Below are 12729 nucleotides of genomic sequence, written 5' to 3' on the forward strand. Positions count from 1 at the left end.
TGGGGAGGGAGGAGCAAGCCCCGCCTCTGACAGCCACTTTGTGAGACCCCGTTGTCTTGCCGCCCCCCACCCTGTTTTCGAAACCCGTGTATAATTAACCTCACCTCCCCCCCACCCGCTTTTTTTGACGGACTCAGCTTCCCCATTTGTGCAAGGACAGCTGAACTCCCACCTCCTGGGTCACACAGGCTTGTGCTTCGCTCCTCAGGCACCCCAGACAGGACTGTGGGAACCGGAGGAGGCACTTCCCCTGCCCTAAGTCATAGCTCTTGACTTGACATCCATTTAATTCAGCCATTTCAAGCTCGGGCCAGGCAGGTATTTGACCTCTTCTGTTCTTGCTGTGTCCTCGGCGATTTACACGGTGTTTAACTCATACCTGGTACAGAGGCCTGATACATGGTCTGAAGGCTTCTGCCTCAAAAAGTTGGACCCTCCCCCCCAAGAAGGTTCTTAGGTTCTTAACCCTTTCCCAGCTGAGGAAACAGGACAGAGAGTGGGCAGAACAGCTCTAGTCACCTTGCAGAAGCCACCTTCTCTGTCAGACTCTGAGGTTGCCAATCTGCCCCACTTTTCCAATGCTGACCCCAAGAAAGGGAACCAGCAGTCCAGTATCCTGATTTATGTCAAACAGCACCGCAGTGAACATCATGGTTTTGGAACCCAGGCACCCTGGGTTCAAATGCCTCTTTGGCACTTACTTAAGGTCTTTCTGCTTCCGTTTCCCTATCTAAAAACGTTGGTAGGCACCTCATATGGTGGTTGTAATGATTAAATATTTCTAAGATACAGCTGGCCTTTGAACACAGATTTGAACTGTGTAGGTCCACATCCCAGATTTTCTCCTGCCTCTGCCACCCCTGAGACAGCAAGACCAACCCCTCCTCTTCCTCCTCCTCAGCCTACTCAAAGATGATGAGGATGAAGACATTTACGAATGATGATCCACTTCCTTTTTTTTTTTTGAGACAGAGTCTTGCTCTGTTGCCCCGCTAGAGTGCATCAGCCTAGCTCGTGGCAACCTCAAACTCCTGGGCTCAAGCGATCCTCTTGCCTCAGCCTCCCGAGTAGCTGGGACTACAGGCACGTGCCACCATGCCTGGCTAATTTTTTCTAATTTAATTGCCTGGCTAATTTTTTTCTATTTTTTAGTAGAGACGGGGTCTTGCTCTTGTTTAGGTTGGTCTCGAACTCCTGACCTCAAACGATTCTCCTGCCTTGGCTTCCCGGAGTGCTAGGATTACAGGCTTAAGCCACCACACTTGGCCAATCCACTTCCACTTAATGAATAGTAAGTATGTTTTCTCTTATGATTTTTTTTTTTTTTTTGACAGAGGGTCTTGCTCTGTCGCCTGGGCTGGAGTGCAGTGGTGCCATCATAGCTCACTACAATCTCAAATCCCTGGGCTCAAGCGATCTTCCTGCCTCAGCCTCTTCAGTAGCTGGGACTACAGGCATGCACCACCATGCCTGGCTAATTTTTAAATTTTTCTGTAGAGATGGGGGGGTCTCACTGTATTGCCCAGGCTGGTCTTGAACTCCCGGGCTCAAGTGATCCTCTGGCCTCAGCCTCCCAAAGTGCTGGGATTGTACAAGTGAGCCATAGTGCCTGGCTCTTACAATTTTAATTACATTTTCTTTTTTCTAGTTTACTTTATGGTAAGAATACAGTATGTAAGACATGTAACATACAAAATATGTGTTGTTTTTTACTGGTAAGGCTTCTGGCCAACAGGAGGCTATTACTAAGGTTTTGAGGGAGTCAAAAGTTACATGTGGATTTGACTGTGCATGGGGGCGTTCATCAGCGCCCCCCACCCTCTGCTTTGTTCGAGTCAACTGTGCAAGCATACTGCTAGTCACATGTTAAATTGTTAAATACAACGAAAGAGTGTGTACTGTGGCTCTCAGCACAGGAGCCCTCTCCTACATATTGCAGTTGGGGGAGACTGAGGCACAGAGGACACCTAACAAATCAGGGGCAGGACTTCGGAGTTCTAGAGCAGTTTCCCAAGAATCCACCCCCACCCCAAGGTGAGACTGGCACCAGGCCCACCCGGGGCCCTGCCCAACCACCCACCCCCACCTCCCCAGCGTGCAGGCCCAATCCGTGCCGGCCTGGTGCCATTTTTCCATGGGACTCTGGCGGTGGCGGTTCACATCTGGAGTCTAGACTCGGAGGCTCTGCGGGCCGGGCCTACCGCCCGGGCTGGGCCACCGCTGCCCGCTGTTTGCTCAGCTGAAGCTGGTTAATTGGAATTAGAGTGGCCTCTGCGGTGCCGGCTGGCCGGGCGGGCCCTGGTCGGCCGCTGTCGAGGTCTGTGGAACATCTGGCCGGGCCAGGATGGTCATTAGGTGGCAAGCGCCCGGCGCCACTGCCACCTCAGCCTCCGCCGGGGGCAGGCGGTGACTCAATGAGGCCTTTGTGGGCCCTGGGCCGCAGAGCCGACCACGTTGTGTGCCTGGGCTGCCTGCCCCTCTGCCGCTCTCAGAGAGGCCTTGTTCCAGGACCACACGGCCTCCCCCTGGAGGCGGCTGGAGGTGGCAGAGATCCGAGAAGACCCTGAAAGGGACCCCCTGGCCTTTTGAGATTTTCTACCTTTCCTTTCGTTTTGTTTCCATAGAGTCCTGGGCCCAGAGAAGCTGGGTGGCTGACTCAGAGGTGCCACGGTGACTTGGTCCTGGGGGTTCGGAGAGGAGTGGCACAATCCTTAGGAACTTGGAATTCGATTTGGATTGTTTGAGGTTAAATAGATGTCCATGGGCAAGCTGCCTCAATTCACAATGGAGCTGATAATACAGCTACAACCTAAGACTGTGAGAGCTGAGTGAAATCCTGTATGGAGATGCTTGGTACACGTCAATGCCTAGTGAGATGTTACAGTATGCTCTTGAGTCTCTGGTCATGCTTGTGCGTTGGCCTCTTCCAAACTGTCTGGAAGCCACTGTTATTTTCAGCCTTTGAATGGGAAGCTTGGGCAAGGGAGAGCCCTGGGCTGGTAGCTGGAGGCCTGGATCTCAGGCCAATGGCCACCCACTCCTGTCTCAGTTTCCCTACCCAGCGACCCCATACCAGGCAGGTGGATGAGGGCTGTGGCTACTCCTTGCCTGATTCACTGGAAGCGTAGGCCAGGGTTGCTGTCTTCAGCACATTTTAGGGAAATCCTGACCCCAGGATTTCTAGCTCTTAGACACAGATGGCCTCTCACAATCATTGGGCCCAATTCCTCCCTGCCCCAGACTCTCTAGGGGCCCCAGTCCTTGTGTTGTGACTAGCCCATAGTAGTCATTTTAGGAAGAACCTTAGGAATGAGCAGAATGGGAGAGATGGGGCCTTGATCTTTAGGGCACCCTAGAAACCAGGCCCTATCCAGCTGAAGTCATGCGGACACTTGCACCAGGGAGGCTGGCAGGCTCTACTGGTCCCCCTACTGAGTCAGGTTAGCCTTCTGGTACTCCCCACACCTCTTGCCAAGGTGAGTGGGGGGCTCAGTGAGCACCTGCCCAACACCCTCACTAACCACAAGTGCAAGGAGGAAGGTGGTGAAGAAAACCCAATGGCTGGGGAGAAAGAAGGGCTCGTGGGCCCCCTCTGCTGGCTAGAGGGTGTTCGTGGGGTGCTGAGCTGGTCAGGCACCCAGGAAGGGGCTTGCAGAGAAGTTTCTGGATGGGCAGGTGAGACCCAGTAAACCCAGTACAAGACACGGGGAGCTTACGCAGAGAACCCTGCCAGAAGCACAGTGGCCCACCCCCGCCATGGGATGAATTTTTAATGTGAGGCAAAGTCAGTCCACAATACAAAAATCTAAAAATCACACCCATTTTTCCCACCTGGCTCCTGGATAGTGGGGGAAGCTGGGGTTTCCTTTGCCTGCAGGGGAAGGGGAGAAGCAGAGGAAGGCCAGGAGGGGGAGAGGGAAACACAGGCCAAAGAGGCCCTGCTGGAGGGATCCTGCCGCCCCCACCCCTGTCCTGGAGCTGCCCTTGGCCTCCTGTGCCCTCTGCTCATGCAACCCCCACCGGTCTGGTCTGGCCCTCGGAGGGTCAGACGCCAGCCATATCAGTCCTCCTTCTTCTCCAGCCCCTGCGGTGCTGATGCCTCTCTTCCCTCTCTGGATCCTGCCGCTGCCGCTGGATCCTTAGCATTTGAGTCCTCATAACTGACCAAAAAATAAAACAATAAAAATACATTTAGAGGAGGGGGAGAGCGGAATCTTTGTTGTCCCCACCTGCCCCCCAGGCAATGCCCTGGGCACATGAAGAACGTCAGCCCTGCATCCACTGCCCAGCCTCTTCCAGTACAGGGCCGGCCCCGCGGCGTGCCCTCCTCAGACAGCTGCTCTGCCTTCTCCGTGCCCAGTGGTGCAAGAGGCAGCAAGGCAGCGGCCAGTGGAAGAAAGGCGAGGCCTGGGCTTGTGTGGACCAACTTTAAGCTTCTTGAACCTTCCACTGGAGAGGGGAAAAAGGGCGGCCAGGACGAGGCTATGGGAGGTGGGCCGCCTCCCAGGGCACGTGGCAGGCATCGAACGTGGCAGGCATCGAACGGCTCAGCCCCAGAGGGGTGTGGAGGAGACTGCTCTACTGGCAAGTGGCAAGGGGCCGCTTTGAAGACAGACACCCTGGCTTAGCTTTTACTATGGGCTTCACTTACTGAGCCAGCGGTTCATGCCAAGGACAATACACACATTTCCTCACCAGATCACCCCCGTGAGGCAGGAATGTGCCCACTTACAGAAGAAAGGCTCCGAAAGAGGAGAGTGACTTGCCCAAGGTTAGATATGTACACATATATGCAGTGAATAGTAACAGCGTCTACTACTGTATGACAAGGGCCATTTCCATCGGCGCGCTCCTGTGAGCCCCACCTTATTGGTGAGGGCACCGAGCCTCTGGGGTGCCCTGCTCCCCGGCCCCGTGGCTGGGGGCAGCGAATGCCTGGTGGTTGTGCAGGAGCTGCCTCCCGCGCCTACCCCTGGCAGTGCTCCTGCCCTGTGCACGGAAGCTGCAGTGTCTGCCCTACCTTGGGCCCCGGGGCGGAAGGGGGGAGCGGGCAGGAGGGCACCCGCTGGGCATTACATGGCGCTGGGATTCTGCGGGCGCCGGCGGCGAGGGCCGGCTAGCTTCTGCTGCATGGAGTCGGCCAGGCTGGCGGGGGAGCCCGAGACTGTGGGGAAGTGGGTGAGCCTCGGGGTATGAGGCAGGATTTCCGCCGAGGACTCGTAGCTGCGTGAGAGACAGAGAAGAGACAGAAAGAGAGATGGAGAGAGAAAGACTGAGGGAGGACAGAGACTTCCTTTCCGAGGAGCAAGAAGCAGAACTGTCTTATTTTTCGCTATCTCTGCACTTCCAGGCTTTGTGGAAAGAAGCCAGTATGACTTGGGAAGTAGAAAGGAAAAGATGCACCCATATAAAGGCACATCGTGCAGTCGTGCAAAAGAACACGGATGCTCTAAAGGTGTATGTGCTGCTGTGAAGGTATCGCTAAGACACAGCATTCCGCGCAAGCTCCAAGGTGCAGAATGCTGCGAATGCCACCGTCTGCGCGAGCGCACGCACACACGTTTGCGTCTCGGTGCGCAGGTGCCTCTGGACGTTGGCGTCACAGAGCCGGCCTCTGTGAGGGGCACGGGGCATGGGGATGTTCTCCCTCTCAGAGCTGTGGAATTTGGAACCATGTGAATGTGTTGCCTGTTTAAAAATAAATAAATGAATTTAAAAAGGGGGAGTGTGAATAAAAGGGAAAAGTAAAACAAAAGGTAAGGTGGAGAATCACGGGAGAGAGATGGATAGAAAGAGAAGAGAGAGACCACTTACTTTTTACCTCAATCTAAGAACCTCCAGGGTGGGGGTGGCAGAGGGCAGAAAGCGGGGCAGGGTGCCTGTGTGGCAGAACATGCAGCACCAGCCAGGCAAAAGGGAGGCACTCTCTGCCCAGGCTGGGGTGTTCAGAGCCTCGTTCAGTGAAGACACAACAGGATTAAGTTGGGCAGGCTGCCCCAGGGGTGGTGGGGCAGGGGGACCTGAGGCTGGATTAGGGTCAGAGGGAGGGCAGGGGTAGGTGCTGAGCTCAGGGATAGATGCCATGCCTGCTTCCACAGTTCCCCCAGATTTGTCCCCAGGTTCACCCCCCTGCCCCTGCTTGCCGCAGAAACCACAGGGCTTTGCCAGGCCAGGAGGTACGGGCGGGCAGGCTGGGAGCTGGGGATTCTAGGCAGGACAGAGAGGGCAGAGGTAGGCACGGGGGAGGAGTGAGTCACAGGCTCCCCTGCAGGCAGCCAGGTGCACAGGAGGCCTTGGCAGGCGCTTCAGGGACAACTTGGAGGCCAGGCAGGTGGAGCCGGGTGGAAGGCCCCCGAGTGGGCAACTTTAATCACAGCTGGCAGCTATTTCTAGGTCCCTGGCAGGCAGGGTCGGTGGTGCTGGGGGGCAGACACCTGCTGGAGTCACGCAGGCCTTGGGGTTTGGGTGGGGCTGTGCGTAGGGCGTGGCAGGTGTGGATGTGGCCCTGGGAAAGGGGTATGTGTGCGAGCGAGACACAAACTGAGATGGAGAGAAAGCTGTGGGTCACAGCCACAGAGGCAGCTGAACAGGGACTGACACGTGACTTCCGCTCAGGGTACTTTCCACCTTGCTATTACTTACATGTGAAAACTGAAGCCAGGGGAGGGGAAAGACATGCCCGAAGTCACCTGGTGGCAGAGCCAGGTTGGAAATCCAAGGCTCCTGAGAGCGGGCCGCCCAGAGAGAAATCCACACCAGCCCCTCTGTTCTCAGGATCCAGCTGGCATCTGGATATGGGGGCTTCTTAGAGGGTCCCTAGGCCTTCCCTTCCCCACTCCTGGCCTAGGGAAAGGTTCCCACTGCTGCCCACAGGTGAGACGCCCACGTGCTGGCGGGAAGGGTGAGGGGTGGAGCTGGTGGCAGGAACAACGTTCCCCTGGAGACGTGTACAAACACCCCCGGCACCACTGGCTGCCCACAGGCACACCTGCACCCATGTGAACATCTGTCCCCGATCCTGCCTTACCTGAACATCTCTGTCACTTCTCCCTTGGCCAGCGCCACCAGGACGGGAAAACCGACGCAGGCGGGGACCAGGTACAGGAGGGCAGGCTGCGAGAGGACACAGGCTGGTAAGGCAGTGTTGGCCAGGGAACCTGTGCAGGGCCATGCCCAGCACCCCCAACCCTCTCCTGGTTCACAGGGCAAGTCAATGGCTGGGCCTGAACCCAGGGCTGGGCTGCTCCTTGGGATAGAATGTAAGAAACACAAAGGAACTCGAGTGTGCAGGGCTTTAAGGCTTCCCAGGAGTCTGGCAGGCAGCATCTGAATCACCTGGGACACCAGGTTCAAAAATGCAACCTACTGGCCAGGTGTGGTGGCTCATGTCTATAATCCCTGCACTTTGGGAAGCCAAAGTGGGAGGATCGCTTGAGCTCAGGAGTTAGAGACCAGCCTGGGCAAAAGAGTAAGATTTTATCTCTACAAAAAATAAAAAAAATTAGCCAGGCATCCTGGTGCACATCTGTAGTCCTAGCCATACTCCAGCCTGGGCGACAGAGCAAGACCCCGTCTAAAAAAGAAACAAACAAACAAAAAAAAGTACAAACTCTTGGGTTGGTCCTGTTCCCAGAGACCCTGCTTCCCAAGGTCTGGGGCTGAAGTCTGCATTTCAGCAAATGCTCCAGGAGACGCTATTAATATTATAATGAGATAATGACACGGCTGCTTCTATGTAGGGAAAACTTGCTGTAGCAGGGTCACTGGCTCCACAAGGATCTACACCCAAGGGGTCCAACACACAGAGGCTGTGCTGAGACTCCTGGTAAAGATGAATTTGGAGAAAAGAACAATTACACTAAGAGCATCTGTTCACGGAGCGCCTACTGTGCAGGCACTGAGCTCAGCCCTCTCAGGAGTACGGCAGCCCATCTCCACATCCCCTGTGACTGTCCTCCTGTTGTAGGGGAGGAAGACTAATGCTTCAGGAGGAAAGGGGACAGCCCAGGCCTCAGAGGTCTAAATGTTAAACTGAGGATTGGACCCCAGGCACGCCAGACCTGCAAATGCTTGCGGCATTTGAAAGCTGTACATCACTCCACTGTTCAACCCTCCAAAGCCCCCAGTACTCCCAAGCATTGAAGGGCCTGTGAGACATGAACCCCCGCTTCCTTCTCCAGCCTCACCTGACCTGCCCCAGTAGCCTGCACCTCCAGCCACAGGACCTTTGCACGTGTAGTTTCTGCTGCCTGGGACGCTCCTTTGCTCCCTCCGACCCCAGCTCAGATGTACTTCTGTGGGGGAGCCTTCCCTTGCATGGAGTCCGGTGCCCTTGCTGCACACTCTCAGAGCTCCCTCTGCTTCTCCCTCACAGCACCCCCCAGCGATCTGTGAAGGGCCATCCATGTGCCACTGCAGACTGGAGGGCAGGGACCACAGATGTCTTGCTCGCTACTGTATGCCCAGCACTCAGAAGAGGGCTGGTAAACACTAAGCGAATGGCTCCTGTATGGATACTCACAAAGTTAAAAGGGTATCTTGGAAATGAATGGGGTGAGGGTAAGAAGACTTCATTCTTTTTTTTTTTTTTTTGACAGAGTCTTGCTCTGTTGCCCGGGCTACAGTGCCGTGGCATCAGGCTAGCTCACAGCAGCCTCAAACTCCTGGGCTCAGGTGATCCTCCTGCCTCAGCCTCCCGAGTAGCTGAGACTACAGGCATGCACCACCATGCCCGGCTAATTTTTTCTATGTTTTTAGTTGTCCAACTAATTTCTTTCTATTTTTAGTAGAGTCAGGGTCTTGCTCTTGCTGAGGCTGGTCTTGAACTCCTGACCTTGAGCGATCCTCCCGCCTCGGCCTCCCAGAGTGCTAGGATTACAGGCGTGAGCCACCGCGCCTGGCCAGACTTTGTTCTTAATGGAAAGCTAGCTCTTGGCCACAAAACAAAGGAATTGTCCCTCTGTGCCCCCTGAACCTAACCTTCAGATCATTTCCTGCCACCTGCCATGGGTGGGCTTTGGTCCACACCACTTTATATATACTATCTGTGACTCTAATAATATCCTAAGTATTAGGTTCTGGGTTTTATAGATGATGTTATTGAGGTTCAGAGAGGGGAAATGTTAGCTGGGTGTGGTGATGGGTGCCTGCAGTCCCAGCTACTCAGGAGGCTGAGGCAGGAGGATCACTTGAGCCCAGGAGTTTTAGGCTGCAGTGAGCTTTGACCATGCCACTGCACTCCAGCCTGGGCAAAAGAGTGAGACCCTTAAAAAAAGCAAGTCTCTTTAAAAAAAACAAAACAAAAAAGAGGCAAAGGAAATGATTTGCCCCCATTGTCACACAAGGTATGTAAGTGGCTGAGCTGGGATTTGAACCTGAGCAGCTGTGTTCCTCCCACTGCATCAGGCCTTTGCTATGAGCTAGGCTTTGGGCCAAGAGTAAAACAATCACAACTAAGGTCCACATCAAAACTTGTGAGAGGCAGTCAAAGTGGTACTCAGAGGAAAATTTATAACCCTAAAATGAATCTATCAGAGAACAGTAAAGACTTGAAATAAATAATCTAAGTTTTCAAATCAAGAAGCTAGAAAAAGACAGTATAACAAAGTGACTAATCAACAATATGTTATATATACTTTAAAATAACTAAAAGAAATGATAAATGCCTGAGGTGAAGGATACCCCAATTACCCTGATTTGATTAATATACCTTGTAAGCATCTATCAAAACATCACGTATATCCTATAAATATATACAACTACAATGTATCCATATTTAAAAGTAAAAAACTTAATGAAGAAAAGCTAGAAAAAGAGCAAAATAAATGTCCAAAAACTAGAAAGAAAATAATAAAAGCAAAGCAGAAATTAATGAAATAGAAAATGAAATAAACACAAACGTATTAAAATTTAATTTCTAAAAAGTAGATGTCCTCATACTCATTTTATAGATGAGGAGACAGAGTACCACAGGAGGGAGAAGGCCCTGTCCAAAATCACATGGTCAGGATTGGACCCAGTTCCCTGCCTCTAAGCCCGTTCTCTTCACCAAAGCCAGACTGGGAAAATCGCAGGGCTTCCAGGGGAGGGTGGGCAGAAACTCAGTTCCTCCTTTAAGGCCTCCCTCACTTGAGAGCTGGATTGAGGGGATCCTTCGGAAGGCAGCAAGTTGGCTATCATCAGAGGAAGAGTATCAGCCTACATTCTTTTCTTTCTTCTTAGGGCACCAGGAAATGTCTCCAAAGAAAGTCAGTGCTAAGGAGAATCTGGGAGGTGGCTTGGGGCAGTGAGCTGGGGTCAGGATTCCTGGCTTTCCACCCAGACTTGGCCTTCCTGTGTGACCATGGCTAAACTACTTCCCTCTCTGGGCTTGCCTGCTCCCTCTGTAAAATGGGGACATCACACCTGATAATCTCTAAGGGGCTTAATTTAACAAGCAGGCTGCTAGCTCTCTGGCTTGGAGTAGGTTTCTGACCGAGGTTAAATGAGTCAAAGGCCACATGGGCAGAGGCCCCTTACCTAGGGTGACGCTGGCACTGGGACTGCCTGTGTCTTGGAGATCACGGGAGACCCCATGGAACAGGTTCCCCTTGTGTCCTGGATCCCCTTCCCAAGAATTTTCAGAGAGATGCCCACTTGGATGACTGGGGAGAAGGGCTAGGCTGCTACTGGGTTACAGCATGGGCCTAGGGCCCAGCCTGACCTGCTGTGTGACCAGGGATTCTCCTGCTCTCTAAGGGCTGCAGTTTCCCCACAAAGGAGAGGGCCACCTGTCTTGCCCTTCTCCCTGCCTGAGAGCGCTCTGAATGGGGAGCCTCCTCTGAGTCTGGCCAGGAGAAGGCAAGCCTGCCACCTGGTGGCCACGGGGGGAATTGGCTCTGGGCTTGGACTTCAACATGGGGCTGAGCGCTGGAGCAGAGATCTCCAAAAGACCTCTACGCTACAGCTCCAATCTGGGTCCAATCACTCTGTCACCCCCTTGCCAAGTTCATGTCTCTCTCAGCTTGCACAGCCCCTGAGGCCGTGTGGAACAGAAGCAAGTGAGAGGTAGCTCCCCATTGGTTCTTTGTTTCTCCATTTGTGGCCCTTCTGTACGATAAGAATACTAGTGTGAAGTCAGAGTCATACTGTACTGGTACCTCCCTCAGAGGAGTAGTGCTGTAAGGACTAAATGGGTTGATGCGCAGGCGAGTCAGCACAGTGCCTGGGCCCCAGGGAAGGGTGAGAGGAAGAGCAACAACTCACACCCGGCAGGCCCAGCGTGGTGCTGAGCGCTGCACTTACACGAACTCGCTTCATTCTCAAATAACCCCAAGGTGGCCGTTATTTATCTCCATTTTCTGATTTTGTTAACCAACGAGGAAAACCAAGCCTAACTTCAGCAACCCACTTGGAGCCCCACAGCTAGTGGATGGAGCGTGGACTCACAGCGGGGCTTCCCCAGCCTCCCTTCTCCACGGCCTTTTCCACGGCTGGGGCTTCAGAGCCGGCGCTTGGTTTTCACGCTGACCCAGGTGCGAATCCGGGCTCCACCGCATACTTGCTGTGTGGCACCCGAACTCCAGTTTCCTCATCTGTTCACAAGGACCATCGTGACCGCAGAGCGTGGCACGTGGAAGTGCTTAACAGGAGCTCTCACTATTTCCGGTACAGGGTAGGGCAGTCCTGTCTGCTCACTTTCACCCCCCAGCCTCCCACTCTCCAGGCCACGACGACTGCTCCCAGCCCGCACGCTATGCTGGCTCGCTCTGTGGCGGCTCCGCACCCGGTACCCATGTTGGTGGGAGGAGGAGGCAGAGCCTGGCCTCCTTGGGAGTAGCGGGCAGTGAGGCCCCAACACCTAATCACTCCTCTGGTGCGTGGGCGCTGGGCTGAAACACCCAACACCCACCCCAATCCCGTTCTTCTGTCTGCCCCCCACTACTGAGGGTAAGGAGCCAAATCCCCTCTTTCCTAGACTCTACAGCGGCTGGGGCAGTCCTGGGCCACTAATCTGGCCTGTGAGGTGCAGACAGGGTACTGGGGCAGTTTCTGCTTCCTGATGGAAGGCAGCAGGCATGACTGCTATGTTCTCCCTTCTTGCCGCTAACGTGCACATGCTGTGCACAGTGGTGGCCAGCTTGCGACAGCAAGTCAAAGGCCAAGAGAATCGCGGACAGGACTGCTCTAACACCACCACGCAGCACCTGCCTCTGGACTGCTTGTCATGTGACAGAGAAATCCTCTGTAAGTCCCTCTTATCTGCGGTGAGGCATTCCTGACACTTGGAGTACAGTCCTGCTCACCTGGGCATGCTTGAAGATGTGCATGATGAAGATGGTAAGGCCCAGGCCGAAGATGTAGGCTGCGAAGCTGGTGTAGAAGTAGGTGTGGGTGTTCTTCTTCAAGCTTCAGGGGAGGTGTGAGAAGAAAGAGGAGGAGGGTTAGATATACGGACTGGAGCGGTAATATCCCTTCTGAGGAGGCATCTGGGGAAGACCCTGGAGGTTGTGGGGGTGACAGAGCTCTGGGCTGGGGGTCTGGAGACAGGCCTGCACTCTGGTACAGCCCCCAGCCATGTCTTTGGTCAAGTCACTCTTCTTCTCTCAGTCTTGGCTTATTCATCTGCGAAATGGGACGATGAGGAGCCCATCTCCCTGGTGATTGTGAGTATCAAATGCTATAACCTAGAACAGTGGCTGTAAGACTTTAGCCAGCATAAAAATCATCTGGGAACCTTGCCAAAAAAAA

The 12729-nt window shown here is 53.9% G+C and overlaps 1 protein-coding gene across 2 annotated transcripts in view; it reads right to left on the reverse strand.

The window, feature by feature from the left end:
- Positions 1-3730: 3730 nt before the first annotated feature.
- Positions 3731-12729, reverse strand: part of HM13 (histocompatibility (minor) 13) — a 41714-nt gene continuing 32715 nt past the window's right edge. Inside the window, exons 10-13 of one of the 2 annotated variants that reach the window (XM_012637667.1) lie at positions 12285-12387; positions 7028-7113; positions 5077-5223; positions 3738-4160 (exon numbers count right to left, since the gene is read on the reverse strand). In XM_012637667.1, the coding sequence (XP_012493121.1) occupies positions 4061-4160; positions 5077-5223; positions 7028-7113; positions 12285-12387 (436 nt within the window). In that variant the 3' untranslated portion in view covers positions 3738-4060. Of the gene's footprint in view, positions 4161-5076; positions 5224-7027; positions 7114-12284; positions 12388-12729 lie in introns of both variants that reach the window. The other variant, XM_012637666.1, reaches the window with a different exon arrangement.

This window comes from Propithecus coquereli, unplaced genomic scaffold (genome assembly GCF_000956105.1).
Source record: "Propithecus coquereli isolate 6110/MARCELLA unplaced genomic scaffold, Pcoq_1.0 Scaffold122, whole genome shotgun sequence".
NCBI classification, from domain to species: Eukaryota; Metazoa; Chordata; class Mammalia; order Primates; family Indriidae; genus Propithecus; species Propithecus coquereli.